The following is a 19,123-nucleotide window of genomic DNA, read 5'->3' as shown; positions in this document are numbered from 1 at the left end:
AAAATCGTAGAGGGAGACCAAGAGATGAATACACCAAGCAGATTCAGAAGGATGTAGGTTGCAGTAGGTACTGGGAGATGAAAAAGCTTGCACAGGATAGAGTAGCATGGAGAGCTGCATCAAACCAGTCTCGGGACTGAAGACCACAACAACAACATTGCATTACCGCTCAAAATCTGAACAGTTAATATTTTAGTGTTTTCTTATCTCACGAAATTTGATGAACTTGACTACATCTAACTCCCCTGCCACTTACACTAAGTGAAAACAATTGTAACAGGACCCTCCCACAGCATTAAGGCTCCCACTAGAGCAAACCGTCTTTCCAGCAGTGACTGACATCCTTTTGTAAACAATGTGAGTCACCACTCCTCTGGAAGGGATAAGCAATGTACAGGGTGGCAGCAAGTAAAGGAATATTTTAAGCAACTGGTTTAAAAAATTTTATTTAGAAGACCCCAGCCAAATCTTTACAAGTTTGCTCCCATAGCAACTTCCGTAGTACATACATGACAAAAACTGCCAGCCTTTCAGAACCAACGCAGTTCCATCCACTTCACACTGCTGACTAGAGATGCCCTCAGCCCTCTGCTGAAACTGCTAGTGAATTCACACCATTGGTTTTGGCAAACAGCGTGCATGAGATACAGAACACATGTGTGTATGCTGGAGCATTGTGCAGTGCGGAACACGGTTGCCTCACTCTCTTGTGATCCAGTCCTCAAGCAAAACTGACATCTTTCATGGCAGGCAAAGCCCGAAGTTCTACGTTTTATCACTGACCATCAAAGTAAAGTAAGTTCGCATGAACCACGTCCCCTTCTACTGCCCATTTCAATTAGCAGTTCAACCTCCTAAACTGGCCTAAACCTGATAAATTCCAACCCTAGGCATGCCCCTTGTATACTGTAAATTTGAATATATTTACTTTATTTTACCGAATTCCCTGTTCTGTTATTTAACTGCAGCAATGGATGCCCACTTACAAGACCTGACCAACTGACCTGCTGAAAAACACAAAGTATAGGATTACAGATACACCAAGAAGAGAATGCAGAGTATAATTACAAAAATTTACTTTTGTTTATTTAATTTCCCCATATCGTATCAAAATGTCAACAATAAATAAATTGGATAAATACAGAATAGGCATAATGTTAACTATTTAGAAATATCCCTTTCATGAATAAGAGTTTGCAAATTTGATTAGTCAGAGTGCGTTTCTCCCAAGAAACCACTCATAAATAGGGGGGGGGGGGGGGGGGCTCATCTTAAATTCAGGGTTCTCTTATTGTCTTATACTTGAGTATATACCATATTTTTCACTCTGCATAAGAGTGTGTGTAGTATTGAAACTTCCTAGCTGATTAAACAATGTGCCAGACTTTATCTGAAAGCCAGCAAGCACATCTTGTCTTCTTTATGTCTCTATCAGTGACTCATCACCTAAATTATTTGCTGAGCTAATATCTTTACGTATTAAATTACTCATAATGTTATTCCTAGAGGCCAGATTTTCATGCACTATCAAATCGTAAAAAGTGCACACGTTCACGCAATGTCATATCATTAAATACGCATAATAAGGCAGATAAAGAATTAAAATGTCTGACAGAAAATGATGTTACTATGTCACAAGAAGTGACAGATGCATATTTAGGTGAAGAAATTTTGGACGAAGTCTGGTCAAGTTGATAGTTGTTTCACTATTTTGCCACAAAATATTTTTGTCTTCTTTGCAAACTCAAAATCAGGATACGATATGATAGCTTTGCTATCTTAAAATCAGCAACACCCACTTATCCACAGGATGATTGCAAAGATTTACAACCTTTTCAATAAGAGTCCGGGATTTCCCTGTGGCTCGCAACTTTGGTATTTCCGAAGGAAAATGCACAAAATTTGATTTGATGTGAATGTCGTCTTGCCTCATATCTGTTTCCTTGAATATCACTACCATGTCTTTAATGCAAACTGTGTTAGTGACCTAAAAAACCTACAGCTCAAAAATGAAGCAAAAAACCTACATTGCAGTACCTTAAGGCTTTTCAGAAGAATGAAGCAGAGAGATGTCAACTTCAATAGATCCGTAGGAATTCAATGTCTCTTACTGACTACGTAATCAGAATTACCACAGTAAAAAATGGCAGCATTAATCCAGGTACCCCACCTGGTTAAAAAAGGTTATGGGGGCACAGCTAAATCTGGAAGAATTTCTCTAAATCCAGCAACATGAACAAGTGCTTTTAAGAGAACCTTTAAAAAAAAAAAAAGGCAGCATATGACTTATTGTTGTCAGCAGTTTCATACCTTTGATTTTGTGAATCAATTTTCCATGTTTGTATCATTGTAACAGTGCATTCACAGAATCAAATTTTAGACTGCCATTTCAGTTACACGATGTAATGCATGGGCCAGGAATGTTTGACACTTCAAGTTATGATAAAAAAAAAAAGTAGTAGCTTTCCCAGCCTACATCATATATGGAGCAGCATTGTGCAACAACAACAATAATAATAATACCCTCTTTTATTTTAATTTTACTGGCATGAAGTATATTGACTTCTACCGACAACTACCGAGCTGAAGTAGGGCACCTGAGCTCACTATGAAGTTCACAAACTACAACAAATTCGCACAATTGCTTATGTTCTGCATCTTGGCGTAGTTCATATGGATAAATCAATAAAAGATGGTGTTATAAACGTTATTGCAAAAAAAAAAGGTCATAAATGTGATATAACATGCATTACAAGTGCTTACCCCGCAAATGGCCACACATGCAAAAATTCATGCAACTTGTGTTTACACAGAAATGTGGACTCTAGTTATTATACACCTGACTCGGAAAGTGAATAACTCTCACAGACTCATAATAATTTGAAATAGAATCATCTCAATAACCAGGAACTTTCAAACACATGCATTGTGGTTATAGAATTAATTAATGCTGACTCCCAAACTTCACATTCTTCCTAACAAATCATTATGACAAATATCAAACAATCTCGTTAAGAAGTATAACTAATATTTTACTGAATCTCAGACAAATTATAGGTTCACACTATACAAAACACAGTTGACAGCATTACCCTGTCAATATTTATAGAAATCACATAAGCGAAAAACTAACTGCGACCATGACTACAGCACAGGTATAGTGAACATATACCTGATTCATTGTGGTCTCTGTGCCACCAGCTGGGTTTAAAATATTTCTTCTGTCTAGCTGACTCAGCATATGGTTCACCTGTTAGAAAATACAACACTGGTCAATGTAACCAAGCAGCTGTCAGGAACATTTCCTAACTTTTGCAAACAAAGGAAAGGAAAAGAATGCAATATCATAGCCATGTGACCGGCAGAAATGAACACTACCTGGTGCAACTTTTATAAATTAGGATTATGAACACCAAATCATGCCCACCATCATCATCATCATCATCATCTACTACAGGGTGATTATAATTAGAGTTAAGCTTGCAAAACACTGTAGAAATTACACCACTGGTCAGAATGACATCAAATTGCAATGGAATATTATCAGAGAAGAGGGAAAACGTATAGCAGATGGAAAAAAATAGTGTGAAAATTGATCAACAGATGGTGCTGTATGTCATAATACATCAATGAAAACACCTGTCATGTGCACGGCCCACTGAAGTTGGTATAAACATGATGGGTACATGGTTTTTCCACCTTTCACATGTGCAACATTCGCCATGACTGTCTCAATGCAGGATCGTGCTCTGCTTTTATAGCTGTATTACAAGAATGATGACTGTGCACACATTGCTCTGCAGACAATCCGGATCCTGACGGGTTTGAAAAAAGACATTGGTCTGATGACTGTCAGGGGTCTGGAGAAAATAATTCAGAAATTCAAAAAGACGGGTTCTTTTGGTGTGCAACAAGGTAGAGGGTGGAAATGAATTGATTCGATGTCCGTGGAAGCAGTGGTCACAGCAATGCAGGAGGAGACAATTGGTGGTGTACAAACGTGTACTGCATGGAGAATTGCCCAAACACAGGACATACAAATGAGCATGGTACATAAAATCTTATGAAACATCCCTCTTTGCTATCCATTGGAAATAACGCATGTGCACGAGTTGCTTCAAGTTGACCCGCCAGCAAGAGAGACCTTTGCTTTAGAATTTCTTGTTCACATGGAAGTGGACAATGATTGGCTGTGGAAGATTTTATAGACAGATGAAGCCCACTTAACATAATATGTGAATACACAGAATTGTAGAATATAGGCAATGGAAAATCCACATGCAAATCAACCAGTACCTCTTCAGTCTGAAGCAGTCACAATGTGGTGAGGGATTGCAGCATCATTTACCATAGCGCCAAATTTTTTCGAAGTGACAGGAGCTTCAGGTCCTGTTCCCCGTACCATCACTGGTAGGCGTTATGAGTGTCTTTTGTGCAATAATGTCATTCCAGCTCTCCAACAGCGTGGATGTGTGGAAGGGATCATGTTTATGCTAGATGGCATAGCTCCGCACATTGCAAATCCAGTTAACCAGCTGCAGAAGCACTATTACAGAAATGCTAGAATTATCAGCCACCAAGTCCCTACAGCGTAGCCATCTCGATCACCTGATTTTAATCTGTATAACTTCTGGCCTTGGGGGTATCTGAAAGAATTTGTGTTCAGTGTGCCGATTGCCAACTTTGCTGCATTGAAGGCACGCACTGTGGAACACATCCTGAACGTGACACCGGAAACACTTCCATTAGCTATGCAACATGCTGTTTCTCAATTTCAACTAGTTGCAGAAAATGGTGAACAGCATTTTGAGCATGTTTTGTACCAGACAAACAGAAATTAATAATCCAATTTGATTTTGATTGAAATACAATCTGCATTTGGGTTGCAATTCCTTAACTTTTGTGCAGAATACTACTGCATCCATTTTCAATAAGCTACCACAAGAATTCAAAAACCTTTGCAGTAATCCACACCCTTTCAAATCAAAACTGATGAGTTTTGTCATGCGTCACTCCTTCTACTCTGTCAAGAAGTTGCTTCAAAAATTAAACTGGTTCCTGTTTTTAATTGCTGACTGCGTTTACTCAAACTTATGGTTTGAATTTTTGGGTTCATAAACATTTTATTTTATTTGTTATTATTTTTATGTTGTAATTTAATGTACTGACACATTACATGACCTTGGAGATTTGCTCCTCAATTTGGTCCTACGGAACTAGATGTGTAAATAAATAAATAAATAAATGACCATTAATAATTTTTGAGGATGGCCCAGGTGCACTCCTATTTGTATTATGTAGGAAGTTTATGTATTTCTGAAGAGTTTGAGGTGTTTAAAGGTAACCTCTATCATCTACTGTACAGATCTTTGTCATGTGATGAATTTAACTCCTTTTGTTGTTCAGCTTCTATATAGAATTTTGGTGTTATACTATATTTCACTTGTAGATCTCTTTTATTGACAAGATTTTTATTTTTTCTTTCAAATGAATGTGTCAAGTTTACCTTAGTAAAGTTTTTCTAAAATGCTACATTACAAGTCTGCTTCATTGAATGTTTCCTTTTGTTGTCAAATCTAGAATGTGGACCCCTCTTTGCGGTGTCTCTTATACTTATTTTTTATTGTTCAAAGGACAATTATACTTCAAATCTTCATCTGATTAGTGTAACTGATATTCCATTGCTCTGAAGATGAGCTAAGTCCACTGTCAGTTTCAAAGCATTTATTTCCATATTTTCTTTCAAGGTGTCACTAAGAATTGAAAATAATTGCACTTTTTAATTCGTATATCCATTGAATTGACTGTTTTCCTTCAGTCTCTCTTTACAAAACTTTCCTGTCCTGTGTCCACACAAATCTACATTTACTTTTTCCTTACCTATGTGTTATATCCAGCATATAAAGTCCTGCAGTACTCTATCACATGCTCCAACAATTACGTGTCAAAATTTCTGTTAGCTTGAGTTGACTCTGTTGCACATTTTATGCTGACAACTAATTCCTAAAACAACTGGCCTGTATTTTCTGAATTTTGTGTTCACTCAAATTCAATACAGAGATTCACTGTGTCCCCATATTTCTGTTTTAATTTTACAGCAAGTACTGTACTAATATCTGAATCAACCTGCTATATTTATCCTCATACAAAAATTAAAATCTTTTCAGTACAAATCTGGTCTCACTCTGTGTGGATTATTACTGGAGTTTGATTGTCTGTTAGCCAGCATTGTCTTCCTATATTTTTATGCATACGTAGTGTTATACTGCTGGTACACACCACCAGCTGTGCTTCAAAGAATGTTTGCATCTAGATCGCCACCTCCCCCTCACCCTTCTCACTCCTCCTCCTCCTTTGCACCTACCTCTCTGCTGTTTCCCCTCCCACAAGACATGCATTACACAGCAGATAATACCTCACCCCAACAGAGAGAAGTGCCATTAAATTTTGTCAAAGCCACACACACATAGCTCTCCCCTGCTGGATAACCCACACATCCCTCTCCTATCAGTCGGACGTTTGTTAGGAAAAATGCGTGTGATTTTGTCACACAGAACCACATTCTAGCTGTGAACCTTTTCATATCTTACTAACTGATTATAAACTGACTGCAGTCTTTCCCTTCCTCATGTGAAATGTTACGTATGGATAAGGATTGGGAATTATTTTTATGAGAGTTTGCCTCGTGTTTCTCTGTGCCTACAATGTTGTTTTACAAGCTTATTTTATGCCATGTGACAGTCCCATGATAATCTGAAAACAGTAAACTCTAAGATCAGTGGACAAGGCAGTTAGTATTTCCACAACTTTGTCATTTTAGAGGAAAAAATATGGTTGTAACCAATCCTCATTTTCAATTGACAATCAAACAAGTGCCGTTCTGGTCTTTTCCTTCTTTTTTCAGGTTGTAATTTTAATTATGGAGAACAGTTTGTTGATAATTGTTGTTTGTAAAACACTGCAGTTGAGTGATGCTACTGGGAAAAATGTTAAATCTATGTGCTACTCTGAGCATTATATTTTGTACTTTCTTGGAGTATTTTCATATTTTCCTCCTTAAATTAATGTCAATTAATAACTTTTCCTGTGTTCCTCTGCTAAAGGGATTTAGGGTCATACCATGGTTTTGATGAGTTAATGAGTAGTATTTTTACGTTCTTCTAATGGATATTAACGATTTATGACAGATCTGGTCCCCTCAAGTACTTTTGCCTTATGTTCTTTTTATAAATGTGATGTAATGATTTGACACACATTGATGATTTTGTTTGCGCTTCTGGTAATTAGATAAGCATTTAAAGCACTATGAGGTTTCTACAATTAATGAGTGTAAGTCAAAACTGTGTTATGACTATGAAAACCTTACACAAAGTGCACACACCACACTAATATTTAAGATCATACCAGATACTCATTTGGCAGCTGGACAATATTGTGTTCTATGTTGAGCACTAACTTATGAGAAATATTAATTATAGCTAACCATTTTGAGACCTATATTATTAGTCACACAAGCCACCCTTCAGACCACTACTTGGTCACATTTCTACCTTGTTAATTATCATTTGTCTCAGTTTTAACTAATTAATTCACGTGTAAAACTAAGTGATATACATACACACTAGTATCCCATGAGTTAATTTAAAATGGTTTTTAAATGAATAGGTATATATTTCCTTTTGCTTTTCTGAGATTTTCACTGTGATGCAGCTGCATTGGCCATTTCCAATGATGTATCCAAGTTAAGGCAGTGATAACTCATTAGATGGTCTGGCTAGTTTATGCTACAATTTTTTTCCAGTCGAAACTACTGTGTAATTCTAACCTGGGTGTAATACTTGTCTCTCTCTCTCTCTCTCTCTCTCTCTCTCTCTCTCTCTCTCTGTATGCCTAAGTATGCCATGGTGCAAAATGTTTTGAAGGACTGTTACTCTATGCAGTGATGTAAGGTAATGTAAATTGAGTAGGTAGAATGTTAAAATTAGAAATTTATTGGTTTTGATGCGCAGCCTTTGCTATTCCCTAGCTTCATCCATTACTCCAGGATTTTGTCAGTATAAAAAAAGGCTTTGTACTTCTCTATTTTAACATGAGTTAATATAGATAAAGTTTGGGTTATACATGTTTTATGGTACACTATCTCTACGACTTAGTAAGTGACACCTCCATTTACTGAAATGTGTTAATGTTTTGTAGCCTGAGCAACTTTGTGCAACTACTAGCTGCAAAAATAGTCAGACGACATAAGAAGTTTTTACTTAGGTTATTACCCTTTTCCAAATGCACTTAGTCCAGTTCCAACTCACACCACATGTTAATGTTCTGCAGTAAGCTGATTTATTATGTTTTTTACACAAATACTTTGATTACTACAGGATGCACTGTTGTTGTTGCATTTAATATTTTGGTATTAGTTCAGCTATGTAGAAACGGGATTAATATTTTCCACAAAATACATACAACTACACATTTTTGGAGGGGGGGGGGGGGCTGTAAACCATTTAAAGATCAGTGCTTATCCAGTTTGGGCAGCATCTGCTTCCTATGACAATGAGTTTACTACTGAAACAGTAAATTAATAATAGATTTTTTTCTCCTCTACCTAACAGAAACCACAATAGTTCATTCGTCCTTTGTGAAGCTTTCTTTAATGATTTTAACTTCGTATATTTTAAGAACTGATAATGTGGATGATGATGATTTCATTTATTACAGGAGCTGTTCATCGCAGCTCAAAATCTGAACAGTTAATATTTTACTGTTTTCTGAACTCATGAAATTTGATAAACGTGACTACATCTAAGTCCCCTGCCACTTACACTAAATGAAAACAATTGTAACAGGTCCCTCCCACAGCATTATGGCTCCCACTAGGGCATACCAACTTTCCAGTAGTGACTGACATCCTTTTGTAAACAGTGTGAGTCACCACTCCTCTTGAAGGGGTATGCAATGTACAGGATGGCAGCAAATCAAGGAATATTTTAAGCAACTGGTTTAAAAAATTTTATTTAGAAGACCCCTGTCAAATCTTTACAAGTTTGCTACTAGAGCATCTTCCATAGTGCATACATGACACAAGTTGCCTGCCTTTCAGAACCAACGCAGTTCCGTCCAGTTCACACTGCTGACAAGAGATGCCCTCAGCCCTCTGCTGAAACTGCTAGTGAATTCACACCATTGGTTTTGGCAAACAGCGTAGGTGGGATACAGGTAATATGTGTGGATCCTGGAGCATTCTGCAGTGCAGAACACAGTTGCCTCACTCTCTTGTGATCCAGACTTCAAACAGAGCTGACATCTTTAATAGCAGGCAAAGCCTCCAGTTCTACATGTCAGGATTGGCCGTCAACATAAGTTAACATGAACCACCTCCCCTTATGCTGCCCATTTCAATTAGAAGTTCAATCTCCTAAACTGGCCTAAACCTAGTAACTTCCAACCCTTGGTGTGCCCCTTGTATACTCTAAATTTGAATAAATCCTCTTTATTTTACCTAATTTCCTGTTGTGTTATTTAACGGCAGCAATAGATTTCCACTTACAAGCCCTGACCAAATGACCTGCTGTATGTTGTCGTTGTAAGTCATATGTAACAACCTTTTCCCCTCCCCCTGCCCATGTACATATCTGCAGAGCACAGGTGAAAAACATACATTTGATGGAACATATGTGGACGGGCAAGAAAATACAAAGTATAGGATTACAGATACACCAACAAGAGAATGCAGAGTATAATTACAAAAATTTTCTTTTGCTTATTATTTTCCCCATTTCGTATCAAAATGTCAACAATAAATAAATGTTATAAATACAGAATAGGCATAATGTTAACTATTTGACATATGCCTATCATGAATAAGAGTTTGTAAATTTGATTAGTCAGAGTGTGTTAAAAAACAAATGTTTCCCACGAAACCATTCATAAAGAGGGGGGGGGGGGGTCATCTTATATTCAGGTTTGTCTTATACACGAGTAAATACCGTATTCTTCACTCTGCATGGGAGTGAAAGCTAGCAGGCATCTCTTGTCTTCTTTATGTGTCTATCGGTGACTCAACAACTAAATTATTTGTTGAGCTAATATCTTTACTTAATAAATTACTAATAATATTATTACTAGAGCCCAGATTTTCATGCATCATCAAATCGTAAAACATGCATAAATTCATGCAATGTCACATCATTAAACACGCATAATAAGGCAGATAAAGAATTAAAATATGTGACAGAAAATAATGTTTCTATGTCACAAGAAGTGGCAGATGCATATTTAGGTGAAGAAATGATGGACAAAGTATGGTCAAGTTGACAGTTTTTTTACACTTTTGATAGAAAGTATTATTTGTCTTCTTTGTAAACTCAGAATCAGGATATGATCTGATAACTTCGTTATCTTAAAATCAGCAAAACCCACTTATCCACAGGATGATTGCAAAGATTTTTAACATTTTCAATAAGTGGCCGGGATTCCGGCTGTGGTCGCAACTTTGGTATTTCCAAAGGAAAATGCACAAAATTTGATTTGATGTAAATGTTGTCTTGCCTCATATCTGTTTACTTGAATATCACTACCACGTCTTTAATGCAAACTGTGTTACTGACCTCAAAAACTTACAGCCCAAAAATGAAGCAAAAAACCTACACTGCAGTACCTTAAGGCTTTTCACTAGAATGAAGCAAAGAGATGTCACCTTCAATAGATCTGTAGGAATTCAATGCCTCTTACTGACAACGTAATCAAAATTACCACAGTAAAATATGGCAGCATTAATCAAGGTACAACCACCTGGTTAAAAAAGGTTGTAGGGGCACAGCTAAATCTGGAAAAATATCTCTAAATCCAGCAATATGGACAAGTGCTTTTAAGAGTACCTTCAATTGGAAAAAAAGGCAGCATATGACTTATTGGTGTCAGCAGTTTCAAACCTCTGTATTTTGTGAATCAATGTTCCTTGTTTGTATCATTGTTTGTAACAGTGTATTCACACAATCAAATTTTAGACTACCGTTTCAGTTACATGATGTAGTCATGGGACAGAAATGTTTGACACTTCAAGTTAAGATATAAAAATTTAATAGCTTTTCCAGCCTTCATCACATATGGAGCAGCATTGTGCAACAACAACAGCAATAATAATACCCATTTTTAATTTAATTTTATTGCCACAAAGTATACTGACTTATAACCCGACAACTACCGAGCTGAAGTAGGGCACTTGAGCTCACTATGAAGTTCACAAACTACAACATATTTGCCGAATTGCTTATGTACTGCATCTTGGTGCAGTTCATATGAATAAATCAATAAAAGATGGTGTCACACACGTTACTGCAAAAAAAGGTCAAAAATGTGATATAACATGCATTACAAGTGTCCCAATTCATACCATCTTCAAAATATACATTTACCCAGCAAATGGCCACACATGCAAAAATTCATGCAACTTGTGTTTACACAGATATCTGGACTCTATTTATTATACACCTGCCGCGGAAAGTGAATAACTCTCACAGTCTCATACTAATTTGAAATAAAATCATCTCAATAACCAGGAGCTTTCACACACGTGCTTTGTAGTTATAGAATTAATTAATGCTGACTCCCAAACTTCACATTCATTTCTTTCTAACAATTCCTTTATGACAAATATCAAACAATTCCATTAAGAAGTATAACTAATTTTTGACTAAATCTGACAAAATTATATATAGCTGCACACTATACAAAGCACATTTCACAGCGTTACCCTGTCAATATTTTTAGAAATCACTTAAGTAAAAAACTAATTGTGACCACGACTACAGCATAGGTATAGTGAATATATACCTGATTCTTTGTAGTCTCTGTGCCACCAGCTGGGTTTAAAATATTTCCTCTGTCTAGCTGATTCAGCATATGGTTCACCTGTTAGAAAATACAACACTGGTCAATGTAACTAAGCAGATATCAAGAACATTTTCTAACTTTTATAAACAAAGGAAAGAAAAGGAACGCAATATCATAGCCATGTGACTGTCAGAAAAGAACACTACCTGGTGGCAATTTATATAAATTAGGATTATGAACACCAAATGATGAACAGCATCATCATCACCATCATCATCATTTACTACAGGGTGATTATAATTAGAGTTATGCTTTCTAAACGCTGTAGAAATTACACCACTGGTCAGAATGACATCAAATTGCTATGGAATATTATCGGAGAAGAGGGAAAACATATAGCAGAAGAAAAAAAAAGTGTGAAAATTGATCAATGGATGGCACTGTATGTCACAATACATCAATGAAAACACCTGTCATGTGCGCGACCCTCTGAAGTTGGTATAAACACGATGAGTACATGGTTTTTCCTCGTTTCATATGTGCGACGATCGCCATGACTGTCTCGCAGAAGTTCCAGACCCTGAAGGGTTTGAACAAAGGCATTGGTCTGATGACTGCCGTGGGTCTGGATAAATGATTCAGAAATTTGAAAGGTGGGTCCTTTTTGTGTGCAACGTGGTAGAGGGAGGAAATGAATTGATTCTACGTCAGTGGAAGCAGTGGTCACAGCAATGGAGGAAGAGACAATTGGTGGTGTACAAACGTGTAGTGCATGGAGAATTCCCCAAACACTGGACATACAAATGAGCATGGTGGGTAAAATCTTATGAAAAATCCTTCTTTGCTATCCATTAGAAATTATTCATGTCCACAAGTTGCTTCCTGTTGACCCACCAGCAAGAGAGACCTTTGCTTTAGAATTTCTTGCTCACATGGAAGTGGACAATGATTGGCAGAGGAACATTTTATGGGCAGATGAAGCCCACTTCACAAGATATATGAATACACAGAATTGTCAAATATGAGCAACGGAAAATCCACATGAAAATCAACCAGTACCACTTCATCCTGAAACGTCCACTGTGTGGTGAGGGTTTACAGCATCATTTATCGTAGCTCCAAATTTTTTTGAAGTGACAGGAGCTTCAGGTCCTGTTCCCTGTACCATCACTGGTAAGCGCTGTGAGTGTCTTGTGCAATGATGTCATTCCAGCTCTCCAACAACGTGGATGTGTGGATGGGATCATGTTTATGCTAGATGGCTCACCTCCGCACATTGCAAATCCAGTTAACCAGCTGCTGAAGCACTATTACAGAAATGCTAGAATTATCAGCCACCATTTCCCTACAGCCTGGCCATCCTGAACATTTGATTTTAATCTGTATGACTTCTGGCTGTGTGGCTATCTGAAATATGTTGTGTTCAGGGTTCCGATTGCCAACTTCACAGCACTGAAGGCACGCATTGTGGAACACATCCTGAATGTGACACCGGAAACACTTCCATCAGTTGTGGACCATGCTGTTTCTCAATTTCAACTTGTTGCAGAAAACGGTGGACAGCTTTTTGAACATGTTTTGTATCAGACACACAGAAATTAATAATCCAATTTGATTCTGATTGATGATTTCCATGAAGTTTTTGGCCTCAGAACAGTTAAAAACCAATTTTTCCAATCTGATGTGATCTGACATTGCCATGGTGGATGGGCTTATGTAACTAGCAGTATCACACCTGTAGGCGCATGCACACTGAGTAGTACAGTTTGTTTAACATCAAGTGTACACCTTAGGCATTGTTGTATGATTCATTTGTCATTTGTAGTTGAGCATCATTAAATTATGAAGCTTACAGTGCCATCTATTGCTACATTTTGTAATTATTTATTTTTCTTCTGCCATATGTTTCCCCCCTTCTCTAATAATATTCTGTTGCAATTAGATGGCATTCTGACCAGTGGTGTTATTTCTGCTGCAGTTTGAAAGTTTAAATTTAATTAGAATAATCCTGTACTACTACTACATTTCTATTCAGTTAAGTGCGATCTAATGCATCATCACAATTACAAATACCCAGTGAAGTAGGTAACACTGTGGGTTTCATAAAGATGAAGTAGTGCACAAGTTGAGGAGGCTACAGACTCATTGTTTCTGAGAAACTTCCCATTGTCCATTACTGCACGTTTCAACAAATACTACAACAACCATTTAATCCTACAGTGCCATCTTCTCCGCACTATGCCATCTGTCTCTAGGGTATGAGGGCTCAGGACAAAGTTTCGTGTTCTAATGAAAAAATCTATAAAAAATTGTCAGTGGATATCAGGCAGGAAGCAGAACATTCTCAGTTATTTATGAACAAAGTAAAAGAATGCTGGATTAACAACTATTACTAGAACTTACCAGAACACTTGGCCTCAAGAATGTGATTCTGTATAACTCAAATAATTGCGTTAGACAGATCTTGATGTTGACAGCATAAAGAAAGCTGACAAGCGTCTGTGTAAAGTTAGATAATTGCTTTGTTCGAATTATTAAATAGTAACGGGTCCTTAGTACTATTAGGGGTAGAGATGGAAGGGTGATGAGGGGGTGGGGGGTGAACTAATCTATACCATTACTGTACATGTGAATAGATTAGGTCTAGTCATAGTTTACTATCAGTATATATAACTATCAGCATGCACCCCACCAGTATGAAACACAGATGTGTTCTTGTAGACTGCCACCTTTCCAGTCTGCTGGCAACAAAATCACAGATATTCAAGGTAAACTGTTTAACTACAACAATTAGCAAACTGTATTTGTTGTCAACCACATCTCTGACAGCTGCCATAGTCATACACGTCACCAGTCTTGCCACTGGAGGACGAAGAGGCACTGCAATTAGTGCTCTTCGGGCCATAGCACTGAGGGTGATTGCCACTCCCTCAATCACGGCTCTCATTGCCCAGTGCTGTCTTACACACACACTTGTGTAAAAGTCTTCACTCTGAGTGCTGTCCATGTTCACCACAGTAGCTGCTGATGGAATATTTCTGAGGGAAGGTATTTATCATACAAATGTAACCCACCCCTTTTCCCTATCTCTCTCTCTCTCTCTCTTGGCATACATGACAACCTTTGCAGGGAATATTGCTGAAGTTGAATGAAGTTGAAGTGCTTTCAAATGAGGAGGCCAGCTTTTATGATTTTTTTTCAGCAAGAACTGTGAACTGTACCCAATTAGCGAATTGAGGAAGGACTGTGTACGTGTGAACTGTAAATGGCTAGAGAACTGCATAAGAACTGTGATAAATATATAATGAACTGTGTTTGAATTGTTATTGAGCTTTTGTTGAACTATAATAATTTATGACACTACATCAAATTTTTTGTTGCTATGAAAGTGATGTTGGTGTAAATTAGGAATAGGAAGTGCTGAAGAGCTACGAGAATAAAAGTTAATGTTGTGTACATGGCTGATTGGATTACATTGTAAATCATCACTTAAAGATTTGTCATGCTACAAGATAGCGCAATGTCCATAGCAACACGAGACATCCATGGACAACATGTACAGTGACAGCACATAGTGGTGAGTGCAGTTAGCAGTATAGGGCACATCTGAAGTGTCTGTTTCAGACACAACAACAGTGGAATTGCATCTAGGTGTGCAGCCAACAGCTGTGAGAATCAGCAATAATACGTCAAGGAAGAAAAGTAGAGTAAGTTTTATGCTTGCACATAGCAGTCTTAAGATTTGTAATTGGAACATCAGTAATAGTAAAATGTCTGGATAAAAGAATTGAGATGTGCTTTTGGCAGTAGAAAAGGAATTCAGTTGCACAGCAGCAGGGACGATTCAGTGGGTCAGATACAAATAAATGGTAGTGAAATCAGATATGGGTTTAATTTTATGTCAAATTCAGTCAAAAATAATTTTAGTAAAATCATAGATTCAGACTTTGGTGTTAAATCTGAAATAGAGAATTAAAAAACCAATGATCTCACTGAGAATTTTGAAGCAGCCACAAATAATTTCAATGGTAATGTAGAATTAATTAATACTGAAGACAATAAAAATGTAGATTTAGTGGCAAACAATGACAATGTAAACCCAGGATGTGTAGTACCTAGTCGGTTTCTTGCAGGATTCTCGAACATATTCTCAGTTCGAATGTAATGAATGTCCATGAGACAGAGAAGTTGCTGTCCATGCATCAGCATGGCTTTAGAAAGTATCACTAATGTGAAATGCAACTCGCACTTTTTTCACATGATGTCTTGCGAACCATGGATGAAGTTTTGCACAAAAAGGTTATGTGGTGAAAAAGCCATTATACCACAAATTAATAGGAGTAAGGTACTAGGGCTGGGAAGGGACAATTGGTACAGCTGATTCATCAGAGTGTAGGAGATTAGGTCAATAATTAAATCTCCAAAGACTAAGGACTTTCATGGATATGATGGAATGCCTAGCAGAATATTAGAGTACTGTGCTGCACATGTTAGCCCTGTACTTTCAGATATTTGTAATCTTTCCTTTAAGAATGGTCAGTTTCATGAATGACTGCAGTTCTCAGTAGTACAGTCACTTTATAAAAAGGGAGAAAGGGATAATGTAAACAATTTTAGACCTATTTCTATGCCATCAGTGTTTGCTTAGGTTATTGAACAGTTTTTGTATGTAAGGATAATTTATCATTTTATATTACATAATTTGCTATTAAATGTACAGTTTGGCTTTATAGCTGATTCACAATTGAAATTTCTATATTCTCTTTTCTCTGTGAGGTACTGGATGGATCAAACAAAAGGTTTCAAAAGCTTGGCATCTTTTTTGATTTAACTAAGGCATTTGATTGTGTTGATCACAAAATATTGCTCCAGAAGTTGGACCATTACGGAATACGGGGAGTAGCTCACAATTGGTTCACCTCTTGCTTTAGCAACAGACAGCAAAAGGTCTTTATTCACAGTGTTGAGAATGGCTGTGATGTGGGGCATGGTCAAATGGTGGGTGACCCAGGGATCTGTGTTGGGGCCATATCTCTTCCTTATTTATATAAATAATATGCCCTTTAGTATTCCAGGGAATTGTAAAATATTTCTGTTTGCTGAGGACACTAGATTCATAGTAAAGGATGCTGTGCCCAACACTGGCTCGATTTCAAATAGTGCAGTTCATGACATAAGTTCATGGCTTGTAGAAAATAAACTAACACTAAATCACAGTAAGCCTCAGTTTATACAGTTTCTAACACACAATCCAACAAAAACTAAAGTTTTAATTTCACATAATGGGCATATGATTAGTGAAATTGAACAGTTCAAATTGCTAGGTGTTCATATAGATAGTAAACTGTCGTGAAAACTCATGTTCACGATATTGTTGGAAGGCTACATGCTGCCATTTTTCCATTTTGAACGGTATCGGAAATAAGGATCATTTAACATGGAAATTAGTCTACTTTGCTTATTTTCATTTGGTGATGTCATATGGTATTATATTTTGTGGTGACTCTTGTCATTCTCAAAGGATATTTTTGGCTCAGAAATGGGTATCTCGGGCAATAAATGGTGTAAGTTTGTGAACCTCTTGTTGATCCCTGTTCACTAATCTGGCAATACTGACATTGGCCTCTCAATATGTATATTCTTTGTTGTTGTCAGCTTATTCCCATGAAAGAGCAGCCTTCACTCATTTAATACTAGGAAGAAATACAATCTGCATTTGTATTGCACTTTCTTAACTTTTCTGTAGAAAGGTGTGCAGTATACTGCTCCATCCATTTTCAATAAACTACCACAAGAATTCAAAAATCTTAGCAGTAATCCATACCCTTTCAAATCGAAATTGATGAGTTTTGTTATGGGTCACTCCTTCTATTCTGTCAAGAAGTTCCTTGAAAAATTGAACTGGTTCCTATTTTAAATTGCTGACTGCATTTACTAAATCTTATGGCTTGCCTTTTTAGTTTATAAATATTTTATTTTATCTGTTATTACTATTATGTTGTAATTTAATTTAGTGACACATTCCATGACCTTGGAGATTTGCCCCTCAATTTGGTCCTACGGAACTAGACGTATAAATAAATAAATAAATAAGTGACCATTAATAATTTTTGAGGATGCCCCAGGTGCACTCCTATTTGTATTATGTAGGAAGTTTATGTATTTCTGAAGAGTTTGAGGTGTTTAAAGGTACCCCCTATCATCTACTGTATAGATCTTTGACATGTGGTGAATTTAAATACTTTTGTTGTTCAGCTTTGTTGTAGAATATTGGTGTTATACTATATTTCACTTGTAGATCTCTTTTATTGACAAGATTTTTGTTTTTTCTTTCAAATGAATGTATCCAGTTTACCTTACTAAAATTTTTCTAAACTGCTACATTACAAGTCTGCTTCATTGAATGTTTCATTTTGTTGTTAAATCTTGAATGTGGAGCCCCTCTTTGCGGTGTCTATTATACTTATTTTTTATTGTTCAAAGGACAATTATACTTCAAATTTTCATCTGATTTTTGTAACTCATATTCCATAGCTCTGCAGATGAGCTAAGTCCACTGTCGGTTTCAAAGCATTTATTTCCCTGTTTTCTTTCAAGGTATCACTAAGAATCGAAAATAATTGCACTTTTTAATTCTTATATCCATTGAATTAACTGTTTTCCTTCAGTCTCTCTTTACAAATCTTTACTGTGCTGTGTCCACAGAAATCAGCATTTACTTTTTCCTTACCAATGTGTTTTACCTAGTATATTAAGTCCTGCAGTACTCTATCACATACTCCTACAGTTACGTATCAAAATTTCTGTCGGCTTGAGGTGACTGTTGTACATTTTATACAGACAACTAATTCCTAAAACAATTGGCAAGTGATTTCTGAATTTTGTGTTTGCTGAAATTCAACACAGAGATGCACTCTGCCCCATATTTCTGTTTTAGATTTAAAACAAGTACTGTACTAATAATCTGAATTAACCTGATATATTTTTTATCATACAAACATTTAGATCACTTCAGTACAAATCTGGTGTCGCTCTGTATGGATGATTACCAGAGTTTGATTGAGCCAGCATTGACTATCTCTATTTTCATGCATACTTAGTGTTACACTGCTGGTACACACCACCAGCTGTGCATCAAAAAACATTTGCTTCTAGATTGCCACCTCCCCCTCACCCTTCTCACTCTTCATCCACCTTTGCGCCTACCTCTCTGCTGTTTCCCCTTCCGCAAGACGTGTTACACTGCAGATAATACCCCACTCCATCACCTTAATAGAGAGAAGTGCCATTAAAT

At 36.9% G+C, this 19,123-nt stretch overlaps 1 protein-coding gene across 1 annotated transcript in view; it reads right to left on the bottom strand.

Moving 5' to 3' along the window:
- The window catches only part of LOC124721691, an 888,717-nt gene that overhangs the window by 515,582 nt on the left and 354,012 nt on the right, over positions 1 to 19,123 (bottom strand). Inside the window, exons 12-13 of the mRNA XM_047246771.1 lie at positions 11,830 to 11,907; positions 3,173 to 3,250 (exon numbers count right to left, since the gene is read on the bottom strand). Coding sequence (XP_047102727.1) covers positions 3,173 to 3,250; positions 11,830 to 11,907 — 156 coding nt within the window. The remainder of the gene's footprint in view (positions 1 to 3,172; positions 3,251 to 11,829; positions 11,908 to 19,123) is intronic.

Source organism: Schistocerca piceifrons, chromosome X, assembly GCF_021461385.2.
Source record: "Schistocerca piceifrons isolate TAMUIC-IGC-003096 chromosome X, iqSchPice1.1, whole genome shotgun sequence".
NCBI lineage: Eukaryota > Metazoa > Arthropoda > Insecta > Orthoptera > Acrididae > Schistocerca > Schistocerca piceifrons.
The sequence above is the reverse complement of the archived record's forward strand: the minus strand, read 5'-3'. Positions and strand labels throughout refer to the sequence as shown.